General features: G+C 44.5%; 12 protein-coding genes across 12 annotated transcripts; 3 read left to right on the top strand and 9 right to left on the bottom strand.

The window, feature by feature from the left end:
• Window positions 1-76: 76 nt before the first annotated feature.
• Window positions 77-1,141, top strand: SAMD00019534_089640 (hypothetical protein; the record flags this gene model as incomplete). The annotated part of the gene is made up of 1 exon (XM_012895853.1): window positions 77-1,141. A coding segment is annotated over one exon (1,065 nt), but the record flags the coding sequence as incomplete, so codon positions are not given.
• A 151-nt stretch (window positions 1,142-1,292) lies between these two features.
• On the bottom strand, window positions 1,293-2,376 carry SAMD00019534_089630 (hypothetical protein; the record flags this gene model as incomplete). Its single annotated transcript, XM_012895852.1, has 3 exons — window positions 1,293-1,854; window positions 1,932-2,104; window positions 2,176-2,376. 3 exons carry the CDS (start codon window positions 2,374-2,376, stop codon window positions 1,293-1,295), a joined length of 936 nt encoding a protein of 311 aa, XP_012751306.1.
• A 773-nt stretch (window positions 2,377-3,149) lies between these two features.
• SAMD00019534_089620 (hypothetical protein) lies at window positions 3,150-4,340 on the bottom strand (the record flags this gene model as incomplete). The annotated part of the gene is made up of 3 exons (XM_012895851.1): window positions 3,150-3,711; window positions 3,800-3,978; window positions 4,065-4,340. The coding sequence occupies 3 exons, from the start codon at window positions 4,338-4,340 to the stop codon at window positions 3,150-3,152; spliced, it is 1,017 nt and encodes a 338-aa protein (XP_012751305.1).
• Window positions 4,341-5,005: 665 nt separating this feature from the next.
• Window positions 5,006-7,454, bottom strand: SAMD00019534_089610 (hypothetical protein; the record flags this gene model as incomplete). Its single annotated transcript, XM_012895850.1, has 2 exons — window positions 5,006-7,192; window positions 7,290-7,454. 2 exons carry the CDS (start codon window positions 7,452-7,454, stop codon window positions 5,006-5,008), a joined length of 2,352 nt encoding a protein of 783 aa, XP_012751304.1.
• A 506-nt stretch (window positions 7,455-7,960) lies between these two features.
• Window positions 7,961-9,085, top strand: SAMD00019534_089600 (hypothetical protein; the record flags this gene model as incomplete). Its single annotated transcript, XM_012895849.1, has 1 exon — window positions 7,961-9,085. A coding segment is annotated over one exon (1,125 nt), but the record flags the coding sequence as incomplete, so codon positions are not given.
• Window positions 9,086-9,164: 79 nt separating this feature from the next.
• On the bottom strand, window positions 9,165-12,662 carry SAMD00019534_089590 (hypothetical protein; the record flags this gene model as incomplete). The annotated part of the gene is made up of 5 exons (XM_012895848.1): window positions 9,165-9,983; window positions 10,049-10,791; window positions 10,861-11,157; window positions 11,226-11,449; window positions 11,533-12,662. The coding sequence occupies 5 exons, from the start codon at window positions 12,660-12,662 to the stop codon at window positions 9,165-9,167; spliced, it is 3,213 nt and encodes a 1,070-aa protein (XP_012751302.1).
• Window positions 12,663-12,913: 251 nt separating this feature from the next.
• On the bottom strand, window positions 12,914-14,079 carry SAMD00019534_089580 (hypothetical protein; the record flags this gene model as incomplete). The annotated part of the gene is made up of 2 exons (XM_012895847.1): window positions 12,914-13,485; window positions 13,566-14,079. 2 exons carry the CDS (start codon window positions 14,077-14,079, stop codon window positions 12,914-12,916), a joined length of 1,086 nt encoding a protein of 361 aa, XP_012751301.1.
• A 741-nt stretch (window positions 14,080-14,820) lies between these two features.
• On the bottom strand, window positions 14,821-17,286 carry SAMD00019534_089570 (hypothetical protein; the record flags this gene model as incomplete). Its single annotated transcript, XM_012895846.1, has 3 exons — window positions 14,821-15,192; window positions 15,271-16,360; window positions 16,484-17,286. 3 exons carry the CDS (start codon window positions 17,284-17,286, stop codon window positions 14,821-14,823), a joined length of 2,265 nt encoding a protein of 754 aa, XP_012751300.1.
• A 2,439-nt stretch (window positions 17,287-19,725) lies between these two features.
• On the top strand, window positions 19,726-21,123 carry SAMD00019534_089560 (hypothetical protein; the record flags this gene model as incomplete). Its single annotated transcript, XM_012895845.1, has 1 exon — window positions 19,726-21,123. A coding segment is annotated over one exon (1,398 nt), but the record flags the coding sequence as incomplete, so codon positions are not given.
• Window positions 21,124-21,236: 113 nt separating this feature from the next.
• Window positions 21,237-21,951, bottom strand: SAMD00019534_089550 (hypothetical protein; the record flags this gene model as incomplete). Its single annotated transcript, XM_012895844.1, has 2 exons — window positions 21,237-21,670; window positions 21,741-21,951. 2 exons carry the CDS (start codon window positions 21,949-21,951, stop codon window positions 21,237-21,239), a joined length of 645 nt encoding a protein of 214 aa, XP_012751298.1.
• Window positions 21,952-22,136: 185 nt separating this feature from the next.
• On the bottom strand, window positions 22,137-23,294 carry SAMD00019534_089540 (hypothetical protein; the record flags this gene model as incomplete). The annotated part of the gene is made up of 1 exon (XM_012895843.1): window positions 22,137-23,294. One exon carries the CDS (start codon window positions 23,292-23,294, stop codon window positions 22,137-22,139), a length of 1,158 nt encoding a protein of 385 aa, XP_012751297.1.
• Window positions 23,295-23,674: 380 nt separating this feature from the next.
• Window positions 23,675-24,341, bottom strand: SAMD00019534_089530 (hypothetical protein; the record flags this gene model as incomplete). Its single annotated transcript, XM_012895842.1, has 1 exon — window positions 23,675-24,341. A coding segment is annotated over one exon (667 nt), but the record flags the coding sequence as incomplete, so codon positions are not given.
• Between the last annotated feature and the right edge of the window lie 217 nt (window positions 24,342-24,558).

Below are 24,558 nucleotides of genomic sequence, written 5' to 3'. Positions count from 1 at the left end.
GTTTGGTGGGGTAGACCATTCATTCATTGAATTGATCAAAGTGATCACATGATATAGATATATAACAAACAAAGCAATGACTACAACATCACCATCATCAATGATGATGTTAAAGTCATTAAAGGACATTGATGATATGAATCAAGTCAATGGATTGACAATCGATGAGATTGAGAGGAGAGCAAGAAGGATAAGTGATAACACAACGGATACACAATGGAGATATAGAAGCTTTGAAGGATATCTAGGTCCAAATGAATCGTTAAAGGATCGTATCAAAAAGGATTGGTTACTGTTGGATCAATGGAATGATACAATGAACAAGAAGAAGATTACACATGTTGACGTGGCACATTACCTCAATGACATTATCAAACAATGTGAAGACACAAGGACCAAGCATCAATACGGTCCAATGACACCAATAACAATCGATTACAATGTACCTGAAGAATTAAGATGTGATGGTGATGGTGATCAACAACAACATCAACAGAGGCTAACAATAACGAAACAATTGTTCAATGGATACCAATACTCATTGTTCTACAATGAGGTCAATGTCGATGATGTCAATGGCAATGTCAAGAAGGATGGAGGATTGATTGTAAGATTGTTTGGTGGCAAGAAGAGGACAATGGAGCAACAGTATCAAGAGCAACAGTTGGAAACAGAATATTGGAATAGCAAATGGAACTATGAGTACACAATTGAGAATGTGACATCGACAAAGATGGATAGCGAGCAGTTGTTGATAAAGGTTGCAGGTGGACCAAAGTGTGGCATCATTCAATATATCGAGAGAATGGGATTCTATGAAGGTGACGAGTCCAATGAATATCGTATCGATCCAATACTTCTGTTGTCAATGATATCTGGAGTGTCCTGTTGTGACACCAACACTTCATCGATGAGCAAGAGACAACAACTATTCCAACAATCTATGTATCTAAAGTATAATACTGAACTACTATATAAGAGACAATTGATCGATATCCAACAACATGGTCAACAACAAGATGAACATGAATTACAAGAATTACGACAAAGAGTGGAACTACTTTTACAGTTGACTAAGAGATACAATGTATTATTAAGTGATAATATTAATAGTAATAGTAATAATAATATTATTAATGTATAAATGAATGTAGTTAAGATCGATCCATTCAATCTTGAAGTCGACTCGCAAAAGTATCCAACTCAATCTTGTGTTTTTACCAAAGTTTGGGAAGTTTGCGACCTTCTTTGTGTTGAATTAACCGACCGCCACACACCACACGCGCTAATGTCTAGAAGGGCGACAACATGACTTCACCGCCATTCACGATCTGTGCGTCATGTTTGAATAGGACATCAGACTTGGTGAATTGACCAGTGGACATGTCGACGATATAGAGCAACTTGGGTTGATTGTAGGTGTGGTTCTTGGTCTCGACATAGGCAGAGAGGTACCCAGTGGCAGGCTCAAAGGCAAATGGATACATGGCATATGGTATGTAGTTGACGGCAACGCCAGACTCTTGAATGATTGGTGTGACAGCAAGTGAGACCAAATCAATTGATCCAATCCACAATGGGAAGTCCTTGGTGGTGTCGGTGCTCCTCGACACCAAGTTGGCGTACAACATGTTCTCATAGACAAAGATTGAGAAGTATCCTTCCTCTGATGGGTCGACTTTAACACCCAGGGTAACTTGAGATTGCTTGACAGACTTTGTCGACACATCATACTCTGTCAACACGATCCTAGAGTTCTCCTCAAGAGCTGCAACATAGAAGGTCTGACTTGAAACCTCATAGAATGATCCAACATTGATGTACTTTGATGGTGTTGAGAATGCAGTGAATGTCCTGTTAATTGATTTGGTTGATTGATTAGTATGTTTGATTGATAGAGTGAGTGAATAGCTCCATAATCATAAACTTACATTTCACTTGCTGAGGCGGCAATAACACCGAGGACATTGGAATCCTCTTCCTTGGCAAGATAATAGACAGTCTTGGTCACTGGATCGTATCCATAAAGTCCCTCACCAATTGGCTCATAATACCAATCATTTGGCTCATGAATGAATTCAGACACTGCGGTCAAAGAGTTTGGCTTTATGATCAATAGATTGAGTTAGTATGATTGATTGAATGAATTAGATTCCTGATTGATTGAATACATACTCCAGCGTTATAGGTCATCACTTGAGTACAATATTCAACTTTTGCCTTGTCACACATTATCTTGGCAAAGATTGTGAACTCTCCTCCATAGTTACCACCAGTGGTACAGTCAAGAATGGATAGGATGTCGAAATACTCTGGTGTATCACAATACTTGGCAACAGTCTTTCCAGTCTGTAGATCGATCTGATTATAACTCATCATATCAACCCAATTTGAATAGATTACATTCAACTTTGATGGTGGAATAAATGTTGATCTAGTCGCAGCCACCATCATCAAAACTAAGGACACAAGTCCAAATATTCTACTATATTTGTTATTCATTTTTATAAGTTAGGTATAAAAATATTTGATTATTATGTATATGATTGCTTGATTAGATAATGAGTACTATTTGTAGTTGTGGATGTAGTTGTTGTGATGGATCTATTTGACCATCTGATTGTCGGTCGGAGTCCTATTGTGGAACCACCTCTGAACAAAAGATCTTATTTTGCGAGCCCACTATCGAGTGTAATTTTGCGTTTTGGTTTGCGACTTGTCTTTTTTTGGCTCTGAATCAAAGATGGTAACCAAGTTGATCCAACAAGGTCGACACTCACCTAACTTGATGGGATTAAACCTTTATGAATGTAACAAGTAACTTTCACGTTACCAGTGTTATACTCCTTTAACTATTCTAATCATATAATAGAAACTTCCTACCAGTCTAAAGAATATTCATCTGAAATTTCAATCACCATAACTAAACCATTCAATCAATCGACTCAATCATTCAACTAATTCATCAACCAACATTATCAAGAACTTAGAATACACAACACAAACATGGTAAGTGATACTATTAATATTAATATTAATAATAGTAATAATAATATTATTATTTAATGAATGATATCCATTGATCCATCCATTAATGAGTTCTTCTACTACACACACATGCACACACACACTAACACTTGCGCTCAAGTCTAGTATGGTGACAAGATGATATCAGCTCCATTATCAATTGTGATCTGATTTTGGAAGGTGACGGGAGACTTGGTGAATTGACCATTTGACATGTTGACCAAGTAGAGAATGTTGGGATCATCGTAAGTAGCGTTCTTGGGCTGGACGTATGCTGAGAGGAATCCAGTGGCGGGCTCAAAGGCGAATGGATACATGGCATATGGTGAGAAGTTGACAGAGACACCCGATTGCTGGATGATTGGGGTCACTACATTGGTCTCCAAATCAACTGATCCAATCCACAGTGGGAAGTCCTGCTCAGAGTCGGTATTCTTTGATGCGACGGCTGCGTACAACATGTTGTCATAGACAAAGATTGAGAAGAAGCCTTGGTCCGAGGGATCGACCGACACACCCAAGCTCATAGCAGATTGATTGACTCCGGAGTTCAACACATCATACTTGGTGATGGTGAGTCTTGAAGTTTCATCAAGCATTGCAACGTAGAATGACTCGGTAGAGGCATCATAGAATGATCCAACATTCACATAGTCCTTTGGGGTGGGGAACACATTGAATGTCCTATATGTTTGATTGATTGATTGATTGATAGAATGATTGATTAATATATTGAGGTATTGGAATAGTTCCAGAAGGTGTTTATACATACTTTGATGGTGGGCTTCCTGAGGCAGCAACAACACCTATCATCTTGCTACCTTGGTCCTGGGCAAGATAGTAGACAGTCTGGGTCATTGAGTTATATCCATAAAGTCCCTGACCAATTGCCTTATTATTCCAATACTTTGGCTCTGGGATGTATCCAGTCACTGGAGTGATATTGTTAGACTATATATATTTGATTGTTTGATAGATTAGTTAATATGTTTGAAATATGGATGGATTGAATGACTCAATAAATGATTGATACATACACCAGAGTTGTAGGTCACGACTTGGGAGCAGTACTCAAGGTTAGCAGTGTTACACATGACCTTGGCAAAGATGATGAAATCTCCACCATAACCTCCACTGGTCTTGCAGTTGAGCATGGAGAGGATGTGGAAGTACTTGGGAACGTCACAGTATTGCTCAACAGTCTTTCCAGTCTGAATATCAATCTGATTGTAACTCATCAAGTCCATCCAACCAGAATACAGCACATTCAACTTTGTTGAATTGACAGCCGCCGCCATCAATACAATGGACATCAATCCAAATATTATTCTAATATTTTTGTTCATTATTATTATTATATTGATTATAATTGTGATAATAGTTATTATTATTGTTGTTTGGATGGAATAATTGATACAAGATTCGTTGTATTTATATTGATCACCTCCCCAATCTTTGGTAAAAGATAACTTTGATAAGTTTGATAAGATTGAAAGTCAAAGGGTACCCCCGTTTAGATTTCAAATAGATATTATCTCTTAGCTTTATAAGTTTTCCACCGTTTACGAGCACACTCTCGTAATTGTTAACATTGATCAATTGATAGGGTCACGTCACAATCCAAAATACGATAAATAACAACATCAACAACAAGGTCACGTCACTCACTTTGATTGGTGGGAATATCCTTGTAACTATATATGCAACAACAATGTTATAAGAATAAATGTTAATATTTACTTCAGTTACATCTGTTATATTTGCAGCATCCATCTAATTTCCAATCACTTGATTGATTGAAAGAAATCAACCCAATACAATCCATCCCGTCCGTCAATTGAATATTCAACAGAACATTCAATATTATCCATCGTAATTTTAAATTAATAAATTAAATAATAATAATAATAATTAATAAAGATAATGAACATTTTATTTGTTCCATTTTGTGTAATTTTATATTTGAAGTATTGTTATTTTAGTCGAGATCCATGTTGGCATCCTTGGCAGCGGCTGGTGCTGGTTCGGCAGACTCCTCGGTGGCGGGTGGTGGAGTCTCAGTCTGGGGTGGTGGAGTCTGTGGTTGGGCTGGCTCAGCCTTTGGTGTCTCAACCTTGGGTGGGGCGGGCTTTGGCTTGTTCAGGATGGTCTTGGCCATGTACTCAAACTGCTTGATCTTGGTGTTGACATCGGTGACGTTGACAATGCATGCGGCAGTCTTTGGCAAGGACCCTTGCTTGGTGACCAGCTGGTCGACCCAGGCCACCAACTGGTCGGCCTCGTTGATGATCCTCTCCTTGTCCTCCTTGGCGATGTGCTCGTACTTCTCGACTGGGGTGAAGGCTTCGTTCTTGTAGAAGCTGGCGGCGTCACGCAGACGCCTGACCACCTCTGGGTAGGCCTCACGTTCACCGCGACGCTTGATGATGGGTCCTCCAACGTTGTCCAACTCCTCAAACTTGGCGACGTACACTGACTTGGTGGCGTCCTCGCCGTCTGCGTACAGCCAGTCCTCGGCGTTTGTCAGCATGGATGTCAGCAGGGACGACTCCTCAGCGGTGGCGTACTCCTTCAGTTCTCCGTTGAGCTTGGCTCTCATATCGTAAATATAGCTCTCGACTGCGTTCTTCTTGTCGGCGGTCTCGGTGGCGAGGACGTCGGTGGCGTGCATGCGTCCCTCCTCCTCGATCTCCTTCTGCAAGTCAGCGAGGTTGTTCATTGGGATGTTGACCTGGTACTCCAGGGCAGTCTCTCTGACCTTGACCTTCTTTGGCTCCTCCTTCTTGGCCTCGTCCTTCTTCTCCTCTCCCTCAGCTGGGGCGGCGTCGGTCATCTTGACGTCCTCCTTTGGTGTCTCGGCCTCCTCTGGCAAAGTCTCAACGAGCTTGACCTCATCGAGATGGAAGATTCCGTGGACGTCCAACCAGACTCTTGCCTTGACGGTGGACTTGTTGGTGAAGGCTGGCACGTTGTTGACGGTGATGGTCTGGAGGGTGCCGTAGGTGGTGCTGACGACCAGCTGGAATGGCTCAGCCTTGGTGACGGGGAATGAGAAACGGATTGGCTTGGCAGAGGGCAATGGGGAGGTGGCGTTGAAAACGGCGAGGTTCTGGTCGCTTGAGGCAGACTTGAATGAGACCTGGATTGGGAAGGAGGCAATCTCGTGAATGGCGAATGGACGCACCTTGAACACTGGCGACAGCATGGCGCACTGGAGCGAGCAGCCTCTGCAAACAGACTCCTCAGAGTTGATGGTCTTGGAGAGCTCGCGGCCAAGGAACTCAGACAGCTTCTTCTGGACAGAGGTGGAACGCGTGCCACCTCCAGTGATCTCGACGGTGGCGAACTGGTCGGCAGACATGCCGGTGATCTCGAGCACCTTTCTGACTGGTGCCAAGATGGCCTCAAGGTCGGAGGCGACCAGAGCCTCGAATTGATCACGGGTCAGCTTGCCCTTGACGTCCTTATCCTCCATGAGCGAGTCGATCGAGATGGGCACCTCAAAGTTCGCCGAAAGCATCTTCTTCATCCTCTCGCAGGCCTGTAGAGTACGGATCATGGCCTTCTTGTTCTCGTAAATGTCGATCTTGTAGTTCTGTTTGAACTCGGCAGCAAAGTGCTTGAGCAGAGTCTGGTCAAAGTTGCGTCCACCAACATCCTTCTCAAATGCTGTGGCCATGACGTTCAGCTGACCCTTCTTGTAGGCGACGGCGGCGACCGAGGTCGAGGCGTCTCCAACATCGATGAACAGCACCTTGAGGGGGTTGTCCTCTGGCAACTCCTTGTAGATGCCGTAGGAGAGCGCGGTGGCGGTGGTCTCGTTCATGAGACGAGTGATGTTCAGACCGGCGATCTGGCCGGCGTTGAGGAGGGCGCGGCGCTGGTACTCGGTCCAGTAGCCTGGCACTGAGATGACCACCTCTCTAAGGGGGGCCTTGGCGTAGGCCTCTGTGGTGCGCTTGAGCTTGCCAAGCAGCATACCGACGACGGCGGTGGCAGTCAGCTCGCGCTGCTCTCCGCACAGCGACACATTGAATCCAATTTGTCCATTTGGAAGCTCCTGGTATGAGAAGCACTCCTGCTTCAGCTCCTGCTGCACATCCTTGAAGTTGACTCCAATATATCTCTTTATGTTTGTAATTGTGTTTCTAATGTTTCTCAAATACTATGATTGATTGGAATGATATGGAATGATTGGATGGATGTTAGTTTGAATGATCGATCACATGATGTGATTGAATGTGCGAGGTGATTGGACTTACGTTTGTTTGAGCTGGCTCACCAAGATATCTCTCCTTCTCACCGAATGAGACGAGTGATGGTGTAAGACGATTGGAAACCTCGTTGGCAATAACATCGATGCCTCCCTTTTGTGCAACGGCAATTGTGCAGTTCTTAACACCGAAATCGAATCCGACGACAAACATCTTATTATATTCCTGTGGTTGGTGATTAAAGTTATAATATATCTAATTAAAATATATATGTGTATGTGTGTGTATTATGAATATATGTATTTATCTTTGTTTGATAGATAGATATATATTATGAGTGAATGAGTGATGTTGTTAAATGCGATGCATACTGATACTCTCCCTTGGGCTTTGAAGTTGGTGTTGTTCGTCAACACGAGTCATTCATTTTATTTTCGAGGTCTGCCTGACTCGCACACACTCTTTACCCCACATGTTCTCTCAATCTAATCTGCAAGAAATTCCTCGTGCAACTGCACGCGAAATTTCATTGATATCCACAGTGTTTCCCTTTGAACTTCCAACGAACAACACTCGTCCTCTCTCTTAATTCTCTCTTCAAGTTCAAACATCTTAACACTTACATTCAAAGATTATTACATGTATATATAGTTGTAATTAGTTAATAGTATAATATCATATTAAGTATAGATAATAATAATAATAATATAATATAAACAATGATGTTAGGACCACCAGCAACTCAAAAGAAGTCAACAACTGACGCATCTTCTCCAGCGACAACGACAACGACAACGACACAGAATAAGATTGTTCCAAGATCATCTTATGATGTACCGAGGGATATTGGACCTGGATTGCTCAAGTTCTGTTTGACACATACAGACTCACCGAATTTGAAAGAGACAGTGTTGACAGACCGTGACCCAAAGGATTATGAATGGTTGCGCGCTGCATTCGACAACTTGGAGGACGACGCCAAGAAGATGACCAAGATCAACGACATACTCAAGAACCCCGAGTCCACACCTGGTCAGCGCTGCTCATCACTGGACGCATTGGAGTTCTTTATCGAGGATATTGACAATGCAGGCGACTACATCAAGATTGGTGGCGTGCCTATTTTGTTGGACTTGATCAAGGGCGAGGACAGGGACACGCGTGCCAGAGCAACGTTGTGTCTCTCAATCATCACACAGAATGAGGAGTCGATTCAAAAGTATTTGAACCAGCTTGGCGTTGGCGACATTATATTGGGACTGCTGAGCAGAGAGACCAACGCATTATGTCGCGAGAAGTTCCTCTCATTGCTGAGTGCGCTGGGCGCCGCTGGACTCATTGACAAGGACCATCCCGAGAGAATGGAATCATTGATGATGCTATGTGTATCATTCCTCACACCAGAGGTCGACATTTACATCCCATTGGATAGCAGCACTGCCAACAACAACGCTGAAACAGTCAAGGAGACATCAACAAAGCATGTTGTTCCAAACAGTGTCACTGGAATGATCAAGGCAACACATATATTGAGAAAGATACTACATCTGCATCCGGCACTGAAGGCCAAGGCAAACGAGTGCGGCGTACTGGAGGCTTTGGTCGGCCTCGTGCACAGCTTCAACAACGCCAAAGTCACAGACTCTCACCAGGCCATTCTGTGTGAGAAGTGCGAGGACACACTGCTCGAGCTGGTCAAGGGCAACCAAGACAATCTGGTCGAGTGCAAGAAGCTCAGGCTGCTGGATGAGGTTAGCGCGAGACTGAAAAGTCTTGACAAGTTCCAAGAGGAGTACGAGCAGGAGCTGACCGTGTTGCGCGCGCTATCCAATCTGTTGGTGCAATAGTCGCCCGCAGCGAATAAATCTTCGCCGTGAGTGGCATCTTTATAAACTACATTCATTCATTCGTTCGTTCGATCAATCATGCTTTATTGGATGGGGATGGCGAAGAACCTGTGCCAGAGAACACACTGGTCGAGCCCATGATGTACTTGATGTTGGTCACCATGTACTTGAGTGCTTTGGTCCAGTTGACTTCGGAGTTGCCAGTGACTCGGATCGTCTGGAATCCGTTGCTGCCGCCAATCTTGTCCTTCTCGATCTTGAATGGGAACACGGTGTTCTTGAACAGTGAGCACAACTCGTTGACGCAACCCAGGAAGGCCTCCAGGCCAATGTCAAACTTGTGCTCTCTGCTCCAAATGAATGATCGGAAGTAAATATCATCTCCACCATACAATGGGAATGATTCCTTATCGTTCTTTGATTGGATCAATGGTTTGTTGCCCATTGGTATCAGCTTGTGTCGTTGGAAGACGTAGTTTAGCTGCTTGGCAATGGTATGAACAAGAAGGACGATCTGCCCGATGGCGCCATTGATCTCGTCCCACTCCACCTTGTTCTTGGGCAGCGTGCCCAGTCGCATGTCGTTGATCTTTACAATGGTGTGCTCGTCCACCTTCTCGAATGTGATGTGGAATGCCTCCTTGACGATGTTGAAGTCGTTCAGGCCGTCCATCTCGGTCTTGCACAGCTGGTTCTGGTTGTCCAGTATACGCTTGTCCGTGACGAGGTCAAAGTACTGCTTGTAAAAGTTGTTGACATTGTCATAGTGCGCTCTCTCCTCTGCCTTGATCTCCTTGTGCTTGGCGTCCAACTTGAGACGAATGTCCACAATATCATCCTTTGTCCTCTCCAATGATAAGTTCTCCTTCATCAATTCAATGTTCTCCTTGTCGAGCTAATGATTGATTGATTGATCGAGTGAGTGATTGATCCAACTTCCAAACATGCATGGATACATACTCGTTCGATTTCCTTGTCTAGGTCTTCATTGCTCAATGATTGGAGGTCGTTGAACTCCTTGGTTATCTTGGTTGTGGAGATGGGAGTGTGGTGCCCTGACTGGGGATGGTGCTGTGGATGCTGCTGCTGCTGTTGATAGTGTTGCGAGCCTGATGAACTGAGACTGCTCAACTCCTTTGTCGATATTTTGTTGTCGGCGATAAACTTGGAGTAGGTCGCGTGATCCTTGAGTATCTCTCGATTCATCCTCTCCAAGTACTCTTTGAGCGTTGATATACATGGGCCACACAGCGTGATGTGATGTGGCATGGCATTGGCGGATGGCGAGACGACAGTGGTGGTGGAGGAGGTGGTGAGCGAGTTGGTAGGCGACTGTGACGAGGGTGAGGGTGCAGGCACGATTGAGTTGAAGTAGCTGATGGGTAGCACCTCGCGATTCGACAGAATCACCGAGATGAAGTTGTGGCTCTCGACAAAATGTAGTAGTTGTGATGTGTTGGTGAAGGTTTCTGTTTGGACCTCGCGCACATTGGCCTTGGTGTAGTATATCAACACGCCCTGCTCGTCGAATGAGAGGATAAATGAGTACCTCTTGCTATGCAGTTGATTGATGTCGCCAGTCGAGTCCTTTGTGTTGACCAAATGGATGCACTGATGATTCCAAAGATGGAAGAACATGGGATCCAAGTACAACTTCTTGATAAAGTATGGTATCACTTCCTTCAAGTATGTGTTTGGGTTTCCTGATGGTATTGATTGAGTAAGTTGAGTTAAGTTGAGTGATTGAGTGATCATGATGATGACATTCATACGTTTGAGTAGTGATTGGAGTCGGTCTACTTCCAGCTTGGACAATTCCCTGGTCTGTTTGGGTACCATGGATAGCAGATATTTGATATTATTTACAATGTAGACGAGGTAGAACTTGTCCTCCTTCTGTAGCAGTGATTGTAGCTCGGAGCAGAAATGATATACCGAGTGAATGAACTGCTTCTCCTCGTTGATAACAATGGGTTTGTTCTTTACATGGAAGTATTGAGGTGTCTGTGATGATGAATGAGTCACCAACAATGTAATGCCTTTGATCGGGTCGCAATACTTGATGAACTCTGAATGAATGATCAAGGTATTAGTATGAATGAATGAGTGAGTGATGGAGATGGGGATGGACACATACCAAGGAAGCTCTTGGTGAAGGTTAGAGTGATCCTCCACTCACATCCTAGTGGGATGTTCTTCTGTCTGGTGATGGCTATCTTGGCGTACTTCTTCAAAGAGTCGGTGAAGAGTACTTCTGGCGGAGCCAGAGGTGGCGCCACTGAATGGAGGAACTTCAATGTGAACTGTTGTGTTGACTTCTCCAAGTTGTTTAGTGTGTGATTGAATATACAAAGGTATCCCCTATTATTGATGAGTTGGCGAGTGATAGGATGGTCAGTATCAGTCGTCCATCAATCAAACCAGTGTCATTCAATCAAACATACTTGAACTGAGCCGTTGTTGTCTTGTTCTGTGTGTCCAACAGGTCATTCTTGATCAAGGTTAGATGGTCGTACATCATGCGGATGTTGTCGCCAAGTCTGGTGAAGATGGCAATGTCGAGGGTGGATGAGAAGCGCTCGAGCTCGTCCAGAAAGGTGAGGATCTCTGTGAGGTGCAGCATGTAGTTGTGTCGCTCCAGATCGAGTTGCGTCAGTATGTTGTAGTACATGGACGAGAGGTTCTCGGATTGATTGTAGCACGAGATGATGTCCTGGTCGACGGGAATGGGCGGCGTGATCGAGATGACATTCTGCTGACTCTTGTACTGCTTGAGCCTGTCCATGCTCTGCGCAAAGTCGACGATCTCGTGCTCAAACTGATGATAGCGTCGCTCGCTGTCTTTGGCGCAGTAGTGGCACTTCTTGTCATGCCCGCCATGCACGGACGATGAGGTGCCAATGCCTATTGAGGTTGGCGACGTCGAGAAGGCGGGTGGAGCCGATGAGGAGGTCGTGTCTCCATAGCTGCCTACCTGATACACGCCTGTATCAAATGTGGACGACGGGTTGTGTGTCCTGCTCGCGCTGCTGCTGGTGCCACGTGAGTCCATGAGTGTGGAGGATGAATGTGATAGGTAGTCCTTGGGTGATGGTGATGATGGTGAAGTGGATGATGACATCAAGTGTTGATGGGCGCCACCAATCAATGCCTCCAAATTACTAATGAAGCTATGCTTTCGAAATCCTCCACCTCCACTACTCGCGCGACCCTGAGGTATATTGATTGGATTTGATGATTGTACTCTGCCACTACTACTACCACCGCTGTCGACAATACCAATGCCACCATCATTCAAAGGATGATTATGTTGTGATCCGCGAGGTGATGTATAATGTTGATGTTGTTGAGGTGTTTGAGGTGTCTGTTGTTGTTGTTGGTTTGTGCCGCCTATTGAGTTGCGTACTAATACCCAATCGGATGTTCCTGCGGCTGGCTCCCCAGTTGATCCATCATCACCTCCTCCTCTTCCTTCTCCACTATATCTATTATTGTTGTTATTGTTGTTGTTGTTATTATCATTGTTTTGTTGATATTGCTGTTGCTTCTGTTCATTCTTTCTCGTATATGACATTAAGGGTAAGGTTTAAATATCTCTTTGAATCATTAAATATATATATATACACATTGTACATGTAAAGTGTTTAATTAACAATGAAGTGAAGTGAAGTGATGTGATGCAATAAATTGCTCAAACTTACCCCCACACACATACCCTCGCAGACATACCCTCACACACTTACCCTTACCCTTGCCCTTGCCCTTGCCCTCACATCCATTAACTATCCTATCTATTATATATATATGTCGTGTATTATTATTATTTTATTGCTTCTGAGCAGAAACCTTCTCCTCTTGCTCAAGCTTCTCTTGTGCCAATCTTTGCTCATTGCGCTCTTGAGCCTCTTCAGTGACACGCTTCTGTACTTCCTTGAGCTTCTGCATGATGACAGCCACTCTGGCATCGGCAATCTCCCTGACCACACCGATCATGTCGATTCTGGATGGCTTCCACTCGACCTCTGTGTCAAAGTTGATCTGCTCCAGTGGTCGGAGGTCGTCTTCGGCCAGCTCGGGGAACTTGGACAGCCAGACGATGGGCGTGAAGAAGCTGACTTGCACGGGCTTGTCGTCGAGGTCCGGCAGACGGAACTCACCATCGATAAAGTACAGCGCATTGGCCAGGAAGAATGGAAGCGATGGCTCCACGTGATCGATCACAACACGCACATCGCGCATTGTGAATGTGTAGTTGATCTTCTCTGCACGGAGCGTGTGGAAGACGTCGCGGAATGACTCGATTGCCATTTGTGTGCCGTCCAGTCTCATATCATTCAGTGCTTCAATGTCATTGTTCTCAATTGATGATATCAAGCGATGGAAGTTGGCAAGCAATCCTGATAGTTTGATCGATTGATTGATTGAATGTCAGTGTCAGAGTGATGATCGATCGATCAATCAATCAAACATAACATACTCTTCTCTAACTTGTCTCTCTTGAATGGGATCATGGACTTCCACATGCTTCGCAATTTGAGTGGCGTGTAGGCAAGGTCCATGGCAAAGGTACGTTGTGGGAAGAGGTAGGTGTATGGGTTGAGGTAGCGATAGTCCTTGTTCTGTAGGGCCAGTTGCACCTGCTCACTGATTCGCTCCAATGGCTTTGGCTCACCAATAGTGAGATTGACACCAATGTCTTCATAAGTGATAAAGTGCGAAGGGTTGAATGGCACCAGCTCCTCGGGGTCATTCTTTCCCTGTTTCTCTGCCTCTCTTGCAACTATAGCCTCTCTCTCTGTCTTTAATTGTTTAATCAACTCATCTACTCCTGAAGAATAATGTCTAGCATTGTTGTATGTGTTGTTATTATTGTTGTTGGAAGAGCCAATGAATGAAGGACGTGGCATCCTAGCCATCATCTTTGATTGTTGGATGGCATTCGCACAACCTCTTTGTATGATACGTCTGCTACTGTTACTGAACATCGACATCATTATATATGTATATATCTACTCTATCTCTACTTTACAACTTCAAAGATGATCTCAATGTGTGTGGGCAAGACAACTTCAAACTTTGACTTGGGCCTGGGGTCCACTCAACCAATCAATCACGATCACAAGTACGTGGACGAATGGACACTGACATTACACAAAGAATAGAATGAATATATGAATGGATAGATCAAGTTAACTTAAGATGTTTATTTATTATTAATAATACATTGAATGGATGATAACATTGATAAACTGTGATGAAGAGAGAGATAGTTGAGTTTGGATGTTAGTATTGGTTGACATCGAGGGATGTAAGAGGTTATAAACAACAACAACAATGTTTGTTAGACGTGCGTCAGAACACAATTATGAGTCATAGGACCCTAGTCCTTCTCTTTAGAAGTGTCAGAATAAATAAAAGAGTTTCATCATCTAGGTCTAACAAACAATGTTGCTGCTTATAACCAACTTCCAAGTTACTATGATTGAGTATGATGTTACTTACTGTTCAATGTTGGAAGCTGTGTCTGTCTATCCCAAAGAGAGCGAGAGAGACACAGCAGGTCCAGTCCAGAACAGAATATATATATATATATATAATTATGTACAAGTATGAATGAAGGTGAATGAATGAATGATAGACTCGCTCAATCGCTTGATGTGATGGACTTTGATGAAAAAACGAAACGAAATAATCAGTCAGATTTGTTGGCGAAGTTCAGAGAGCGAGCAATGTTATTTGGAGGCCTGGACAGAGTTGGTAGCTGAGGAGGTGGAGGAAGGCCGCGATCCATAATACTTGGGACATAACTCGGGTAGCCATGAAGGTTCAATCGGTATAACATTGCGTACGAATGCTTTGGACGTGACTGTCAGTTCGTTGTATAGTATATAGTCGGGCTTGATGTCAAACATGAATGACGTCGGATGGATGTGTATCTCCCTATTGTCAACCATCGTGCGATACTTCTTATCAGGTTGCAGTGCTGCCACATTCAAGAAGAATCCAGTGATGAAGCATCTCCTCACACGTTCCAATTCATTGCCACAGCTTTCAATCTTCATATTCGAGTTCTGGCAATACTCCAACAATTGATTGAATACATTCTATATGATTGTTTGATTAGTTGGGGAGGGTCAGTGATCGAGTGATTGAGTGATTGGAATAGTGCCAGTGATACATACCACAACTTTGTCCATTGACTTGATGTTGATGAAGTGATCGTAACACCATTGTTGATTGCCATTCACTCGTTGGAACTCGCGGAATACGTTGAGAAGTGTTAGATGATCACCTTCGGCTGAGAAGAAGATCTTCTTGATCGCCTCCACTTCCGACTTCTTGTCGCGTGGCGTGTAGAATATAGACTCGACCGACAGCATGCTGATAACAATCAGCACCTCCTCCACACATTCAAACTCTTCCGACTTGATCAATGTCTTGCTGTATATTGGCTCCAGGGGGAACTGCGACATCTTGCGTCCAAGTGTCGTCAGCGCGCCACTGTGATCCAGCGCGTCCAGACAATAGAGCTGCTCGAGCGACTTCTGGATGGCCGACAAAGGGGGTCGCTCGAGGAAGTCAAAGCCGAGGATGTCATCGACGCCAATGGTCTTGAGCTGCAGGATGACGTTTGCAATGTTTGATCGCTTGATCTCGGGGATGGACGACTCGTCCAGCTTGCCGTACGTCTCCTCGGTGTACAGGCGGTAGCACTGACCCGGGAACTCACGACCCGCACGACCCGTACGCTGCTGCGCCGACGCCTTGGAGATGGGGATGACGGTGAGCGAGTCGACACCAATCTTGGGGTTGTAGAGGCGCGACTTGACCACGCCCGTGTCCACCACGTATCGAATGCCATTGATTGTGAGTGAGGTCTCTGCGATGTTTGTGGCAATGATGACCTTGCGCGTGCCCTTGGGTGCGCGCTCAAATACCTTCATCTGCTGCTCCTGTGGCATGGCGGCGTAGATAGGGCACACGAGCAGCTTCTTGGCGTTTGGCGGCAGACGTGGAATGCGCTCCAGCAGCAGCTTCTCCAAGTTGTCAATCTCCTCGCGACCTGTCAAGAATACCAAAATATCGCCATTGTCATCGTCATCGCTGCCATCCAATGTTGTTATCATTGCATTGTTATCAGTGCCATTCTGTAACTCCAAGTGAATCTGCAACACAGTGACTAATGCGGCGTCCAAGTAATCCTTCTGCACTTCGCTCGAATAGAACAATCGCACGGGGAACTGTCTTCCCTCAATGTATAATATGGGTGCTCTTTGTTTGATTGATCGATTGAATGATTGAATGATTGGGATAGTTCCAGTGATTGATTGATCGATCGGGTTAGTAAGTGAGTCGCTTGCGGGCCATGCATGACATTGTGACGCGACAACATACTTGTTAAAGTAGGCGGAGAATAGCTCAGCGTCGAGTGTGGCAGACATGATGACTATGCGTAGTGATGGTCGCTTGGCTTGGATTGACTTGATGAGCGCAAAGAGTACATCGGTGTTGAGTGTGCGCTCGTGCGCCTCATCCAATATGATCACGCTGTATTTGGATAACGAAGGGTCGATCATCGCCTCACGCACCAGCATACCATCTGTCATGTACTTTAGCTTGGTCTGTTCATTGGTCTGATCGTCGAATCGCACACAGTAGCCAACTTCATCGCCCAGCTTGCATCCGATCTCGTCAGACACACGCTTTGAGATGGAGATGGCGGCCACTCGCCTTGGTTGGGTGATGGCGATGACGCCCTTCTTTGTCCAGCCGTCCTCCCTCAGGTATTGAGGTATCTGTGTCGTCTTTCCCGTGCCCGTCTCTGATATCACGACAACAGTCTGATTCTTTCTAATATTATCTAGTAATGCATCTCTTGCAGTATATACAGGTAGTCTAACCTTTTGATCTTGTATCTCTTTTCTCTTTAACTCTAATGTAGCTTGATCAATTATTGTAACTTCTTCTTTATCTTTTGTTTGTTGTTGTTGTCGTTGTTGTTGTCTTCTTTGTATCTTTTGTTGTTGTTGAGGTTGAGGTTGATGTGTCTTTGGTTGTTGTTGTGATTGTTGTTGTTGTTGTTGTGATTGTGATTGTTGTGGCTGTTGCTGTTGTTGACGTTTCTCCTTCTTCTTCTTTCTCTGTGATAGTTGTTGTTGTTGCTGGTAGGCAGCAGGTGTAGGTGGAGGTGGAACCATTATATCTTATTAACTTGTTATCTAACAAACAAACAACCAAACAATAAGAATGAGACCGAAACTTTCGTTTTTTGGCCTTTGAGTTGTTATTTGAATTCTTTGTTTCCAAAACAGGACATTTCCATGGAACATTGATCAAATAATTTATTAATGTATTAGTTACTATCATCATCATATTAATGTGATATAGACACATTTATTTTGTTTAATATTATAGGTCCGAAATCGATCATTTCTGATGAATTGATTGGGCTAGTTCCCCCATTAAGAAAGGATAATTGTGAAGAAAGGTCTCCGACAATGTTAATGCGAGTGATAGTTGTGTTGAGAATCAGAGCATTGATAAACCTTGGCTAAACAGGGCTAAGAAGATTGTTTGTGAATGACAGGTGACCTATACCTGTTTTGTTTGTTGCAAGTAGACAATCGCTGAGGCTCTCTAGTTTTTCATTGTCAATGGAGAAGTTTCTAAATGCCAAATGTTCAATTGTACGATTATGACCCATCGAGATAAACAACTCGGCACTATATGCCTCCAAAAGATTGTCCAAAGTCAGTGATCTGAGGGCAGAGTGTGTCGGAGGGAATCGAGGAAATCTGTCCAGTTGGCGGTACCACATCCTGAGATTGATACCTGGTATCTCGATATATGGTTGGCCTCTTTGGTTAAAGTCAACCATAGGTGCTATTAACGATAATGAAACAATGGGACATGATGGCGTGCAGACGTATTTGAGAAGATCGATTGTTTGACTGGAATCCATTTCCTTTGAGTCGCGGCAATGAAGTGGAACGGCAAGATGTGTGAATCGTTGTGTTGCCAGTAATGAGTTAACTAGTGTGATATTGGACACCGGAACGTTAAGCGATAGTTTTGTGATATGCTATTTTGAAATGATTTCCTTTACGATGTGATCTGATGAATAACGACCTGGAGGAGGTGGGTCATATTGTCCCAAGAAATAGTCTTCACCGTCTGCATAAATCGGCTCCAATTCATAAAGACCAACAGTGGCAGTGATTGAGTTGATCCTACTGGTCGACCTACTTATCATCTGAAGTAAGTTATCATCGTCTGGATCGCTGGTGCATAAGTTATCCATGTAAAGAAGTCTGATTGAGCGTAGTGATGGGAGAAGTGAGACCAACTCGGTGAACTCTTGTTTACCCCGGACACCTTCTCGACATGGAGGAAAGTCTCCACATTAATCAAGGAGATGCGCCATCGGTTACCAACAATGATGAGATGCCGAACTTTAATACCATCCGAATGAATCGAATCGTAGAATGTCCGCAAGACACATTCGTTGGCGAGCGGGGAGCCAGTCACGCTTGTGGCTGGAAATCACCAAGACACAGCCTGCCAATATTCCTGATGAGCAGCTGTCGTCTGGAGATGATGGAATGTACCAATGAAAGCGACCTATCTATGTCAATATATTGATCATAAGCTCTCTGGACACCATGTAGAACCAACGATGACAAACTAGAGCAATCGATGCCATTCTCTTGTCTTCGGAAGAGAGAAGAAGATAGTATATTATTCTGCGCAGATGGGAAGAGGTTGGCAAGATACTTGTTGTAGGCCCCATGCATGCACATCCTCATCGCGAATTATACTGTTATGATGGGAGAAGATGACAGGAGGAGGTAGAGATAAGTCCAATATTGTGTCTACGGCATTTATGAATATCTCAGAGTAATAATCACTAATATGAAGTTTACAATTACTTTGGAAATTATTTTTACTTCACAAGTATACTTGGGCAATTATTTTGTCAATTCCAGATTAGTTGTTTTGAAAGGAGAGATGACAAATAGTTAAAAAAATGATCATACAAATAATTACTGTCATTTGATGATATGATTGAGTAAATCTCTTTGTAACTGAACTGTTCAGATACTAGTAGGGATGATGGTAAGAGTGTGAGTTTGTGTTTGTGTGTGTGTGTGTGAGTGGTCAACATCAAGTCAACCTACATCTTCCCACATCACATTCTAACCAATTATCAATTTATTCTATTATACAATTATTCGTTATCTGATATGAATGAATGATCGATCAAAGAAATAAAAATTATTGTATAAATACAATGATGAATGGACCAATTCCATTCAATTTTATATTAAAATTTATAAAGAATTATTATTATTAAATATGGATAATAGTAAATATTTAATTATATTACTATGTCTAATTATACAAATTGGAATATATAATGTTTCAGCAGATAATTGGTCTAATAATATTTATAAAGGACAATGTCGTTTTGCCCACAAATATACAGATGATCAATTATTAAATAGTAAGGTTGCTCGCCAAGCTTATGTCAAATCAGTTCTACATTATGAAGGAAATGTATGTTCATTCAAATCATACGATGGAACTATCCCACTCACTCAATCAATCAATCAATCAATCAAAAAAATAATATTTAGTATCACTCACATGGAGCAGGAATAAATGCCAAGTCTGGAATGACAATTGATGGTAGTAGTCTTGATCCTGTGACTGGTAACTTTACAAGACCAAGGTGGTATACGGTTGGAAGTAAGGAGTCGATTCAGTTGGCAATGCTGGCACTGGCACTCAATGGTGTGACGTCAGAGGGCTACGACCCACTCGACTACTTCCATTATCCAATCGACTTGACACCCGAGGAGAGGACATACATCAACACTGGCGATAGTAGATTGGACAATGTGTTGGGCACACTATATCGCAAGATCGCCACATTGGAGAAGTTCAACAAGGAGCTGCCAGGCTACGGTGGATACATTCCATGGATTGGTGTGGTTGACTCTGGACTGCGCCAGGAGGTCAAGGCCGACGCTTCTGTGCCCTCGTTGGACGAGGGCCAGATGGCCTGGGGCCTGTATGCGGTGGCTCACGTCCTGGGCAAGAAGCAGTACAAGGATCACACTCAATTGGGACTCCGCTATCGCAAGTACTTTGATCTTATGGCCGACAACGCGTTCACCATCTTCTTCAACAGGACGAAGAACTACTTTGCCATGTCGGCCTTTGTCGGCCAGAATGACAAGCCCGTAGCCGAGAACCACTATCGCTCGGATAGCGATTACCCGTCGGTCGGCCCATGGGACGGCGAGTGCATGGGCATCTTTGGTGACCTGTTCGCCAAGTTTGAGACGCCGGAGCAACGCGAAAAGGCCTGGACCCTGCGCATTGATTCAAAGGACTGGACCATCCCGCCCGGCACCATCACAGTGCAGAAGGGATGGACCTACTCGGCACACGAGGCCTGGAAGTACTTCCAGCTGCCGTACCACGACGTTCCAATCCAGCGACGTCTTCTGGCCAACTGCGAGAAGGCACGCACCTGGTACTCACACATCAACAAGATGCCCGGCTTTGGCAGCGCAGCGTACAATACGTCCGAGAACTATGTTACGAGCGTGGGCATACCCCCGCTCGCAACGGGACCCGTCCAGTACACCGACTTCTACACACCGTACGGAGGCTTCCCCGTGCTGATGGCCAATCACACGGTCGGTCTGGTGTGGTACAACAACATGTTGAAGGGACCCGCCATGCAGGGCCCGTACGGCTCGACCGAGTCGGCGCTGAATGACGGCACGGCCGTGTGTTCCAAGACATCATGGGATACCAAGGCATCTATTGTGGCCATCCTTGGAGGAACGGGTCACATTGTCAAGGAGGCCTTGATCCTCGATTGCAAGTGGCAAGCGTTCTACGATCGTATCCAGACCACCTATTCCAAGGCATTCCCAGTCTTGCTTGGGGAGGACATACCCTACGCTTTGCCAAACTATACTCCTGCTGCAAACTCGGCCAGACCAGACTATACCCTCTGCGCGGATTTATAGTCTTTGATTGATTGATATCAATGTTATTAAACTAATGATGATCAAGGGCATATCCATGTGTGTATGATCTCGATCGATTGATTGATTGATTGATATGTTGACTACCTCTTCTGGTCAAAGAATGCCTCGACTTGACCGCCAAGATGTTGTTGAACGTCGTGTTGGAACTGCTCGTAGGATGAATCTTGATTGTTGTCAATGCGTATGTCTGAGAGTGCGAGTACTGCGCCAACCTGTTGTCCATTGGGATCTGGGTTGTTTGTCTCTAGACCATCGATTCGAAGGAATTGTTCCAGACTGATTGTGTTATCACCCTGTCTTGCACGAGACTTTAGTCTTGCGTATCTTGTCTCTGGTGAGCAGTCTACACCAATCAAACAGAATGGATAATCCTTCTGCATCCTAAGTTGTCTAACCTCTTCAGGATGTCTGATTGAATCGATCACATAGTTTACATCCTTATTGCGTCCCTCTCCACCGCCACCACCAATAACCGTTTGTAATGCCATCGTTGCCAAGATACCAGGTCCATGTTCTGTTGGAGAGTGAGTGAGTGAGTGTTGGCGTGACTTGACTTATGCATCACATGCATGCCCTCAACTTACTATTCCTTAACTCATTGCCTATGTTTATTAGAGCTTCTCTTGACTCCTCTATATGTCTATTCTTTAGTTCTTGTCGAAGTACATCTGACAGAGAGAACACATGATATCCTTTATCTTTAAAGAATGAGCATACTGTTGACTTGCCCGATGCATTCAATCCACATACTCCTATAATCCTTCCTACTACTACACCTGTTGTCTTTGAGCTCATCTTATACATGTACTTATTTATTTGTTTGATGTTCAAACACATGTTGAATGAATGAATGAATGATGACTTCAAACCCTCACCCTTGCTCTCAACCACCAACCCTCAACCCTCGCCCTTGCCCTCGCCCTTGCCCTTGCCCTTGCCCTCATCCTCGCTCATTCATTACTTAATACATGTATGGACGTTTATTTAGATGATAGTAATAAACACCAGTCTAGTTGTGGAACAATGGTTGTTTGGTTATTGATCAACTTGGATACGATGTGTCCAGAGTAGATATCAGTATCATATACAGTTCCATTATCATCAATCTTTAGTGGACATGATACAAAGCCTCGAGGTATATGTTGAGAGTCGATGATAGGCCATGGCGAATCGAACTCGCCAGGCTCTTCACCAAATGGCACCGTGACCTTGGGTACATCTGCCTGCCACTTTCCATCCTCGTCGAATGCCATGAATGTTGTGATCCAGCCCGACAGCCATGTCGGTCCCGAGCCACCTTCACGCTTGTGAGCGATACGGTTCCACCAGGCGACGTCCGGATTGCCCTCGGCTGAGCGCACCATGTGATCAAGCACTGGCAGCAACATGTCTACCCATCGCTTCATGTGGCCATCCTTGGTGTCGAATGTGAGAAATCCTTCCAAGCGCTGTCTGATCAGTTTCCAGTCGTCCACCGAACCAAGCAGCGTCACTTTGGGCAGTCCGCATTCGAGCTCAAACACAAAGTCAAAGTACGCCTTGGTAGTGGACATCAAGGCGATCGTGCCGACAATCTTGTCGGTTGCGGTAGTTGTCGTGAAACCAGGCAGCACCCAGTCTCGGATTGAGGCGTCCTTGATATTCTCTGCGATCTTATCGGACATCATAAGAGTGAGCTCTTCATACGGTGCGCTGAACAATGAGCCGCCAGCTGAGACCCTCAACTCTCGCTTTCCATCGAATGTCACAAACTTGTCGCGCAACAACTCTGCATTGCCATTGACATAGTATGAGAACTGGGTGATCAATGCCAGCCACACATCATCCGGTCTGATTACCAAATGCAAATGATTACTATATGCCATCACAGCTGACTTTACGAATGAGTTGTGGCCCAGCCAAACCATATCATTCTGCTTGATACTCGATCTGATGACCACGGGCTCCTTCTGCTCACGCTGAATGTACCTGTTTGGATCAGTGTTGCCAACCAACTTTGAGTAGTCGAACTTTCTTGTTCTGATACCACTGTATGATGTTGGTTCAACCTTATCGTCTACAACAAATGTTATCTGATGATGTTCTTGTTCTTGTTCATAATGTTGTTGTTGTCTATTGATAGGCTTCTTGTATAACATATGATTATTCACTAGGACTGCATCACGCCTTGCCATATCTTGTTGTTTATACGTGTATGAATACAGTATGACAACAAGTAGACTAGCAATGAGTATTGTATTCTTTGGTAACATTGTTATTGTTGTTGTAGTTGTTGGTTGAAGAGAGTGGCCATTAATGTTAACATGATTGAATATAAGTAGTAAGTATCCTATATATCTATTACATGTTCAATCATTCAATTATAAAGTGGTGACTCGACAATGATCCCCATTTTGTGTTGCCAACTTGTTTCCATTATCCGCAATCCCGCCAACAAACCCCACACATCCAGTCAGCCGCAACTGGTGACTCGACAAGTTATTATTATTATTACAACATATAATGGCAATACCTTTAATTAGTCATCGAAGAAGTCATCCATGTCCTCTTCAGGCGGCAGATAGTCAGCTGCCGAGGTGGGTGCAGCTGGTGTTGGCTTTGTTGTTGATGACTTGGATGCAGCGGCAGGTGCTGCCTTTGATGATGATGTCTGCTTCTGTTTGGTGACTGGTACTGAGAACACTTGTTTGTCCTCGTCACTGCTGTCATCTCCTTCGTCCTTTGCCACCAGAGTGTTCACTCCATCATCATCGTCGTCGTTGAACTTGACCACTGTTGGCTTGGCAACAGGTGACTTTACCTGTTGTGCTGGCTTCTGTGCACTTGTACTTGGCTTTGGTGATGTGGATACAACTGCCTGCTTGCTTGGAGTAGTTGATGGGGTTGTGGCTGTCTTGGCGGGTTGTACATCCTTTGCTGGCGTGACTTTGGCCGCGACAGGACTGGCAGCAACAGGTTGTGGCTGTGGTTTGTTTACCACTGGCTCGGGCTTCTTTACAGGGGTGGCGACAGCTGCTGGTTTGGCCTTGGCCTGGACAGGTTGATAATCATCGTCGTCGTCATCACTGTCGGCACCTTCGTTCTTGGTGACGAATGGATTGAATTTATCATCGTCGTCGTCGTCGTCTCCAAACTTGTACTGTGAAGCGGACTGATTGCGGCTTGGCGCCGCCACTAAATATGTTCTTGATGATTGATTGTTTGGGCTTGTCGTCGTCAAAGAAGCTGTCCATGTCACTAGCCTCACCTGGATTGAACTCGTCGACCTTTGTCAGCACCTTGGGCATGGCTGGCGCAGGGGTAGGCGCAGCCGTGTGCGTGGCAGTGGGCGCGGGAGTGTTGGCAGATGACAACTCTGGAGTATTCTCCTTGGAGATACCCATTGACTTTGAGAGACGGGCG

This window comes from Acytostelium subglobosum (genome assembly GCF_000787575.1).
Source record: "Acytostelium subglobosum LB1 DNA, scaffold: scaffold20, whole genome shotgun sequence".
NCBI lineage: Eukaryota > Evosea > Eumycetozoa > Acytosteliales > Acytosteliaceae > Acytostelium > Acytostelium subglobosum.
Note: the sequence above shows the minus strand (reverse complement) of the source record. Positions and strands in the feature narration are given on the sequence as shown.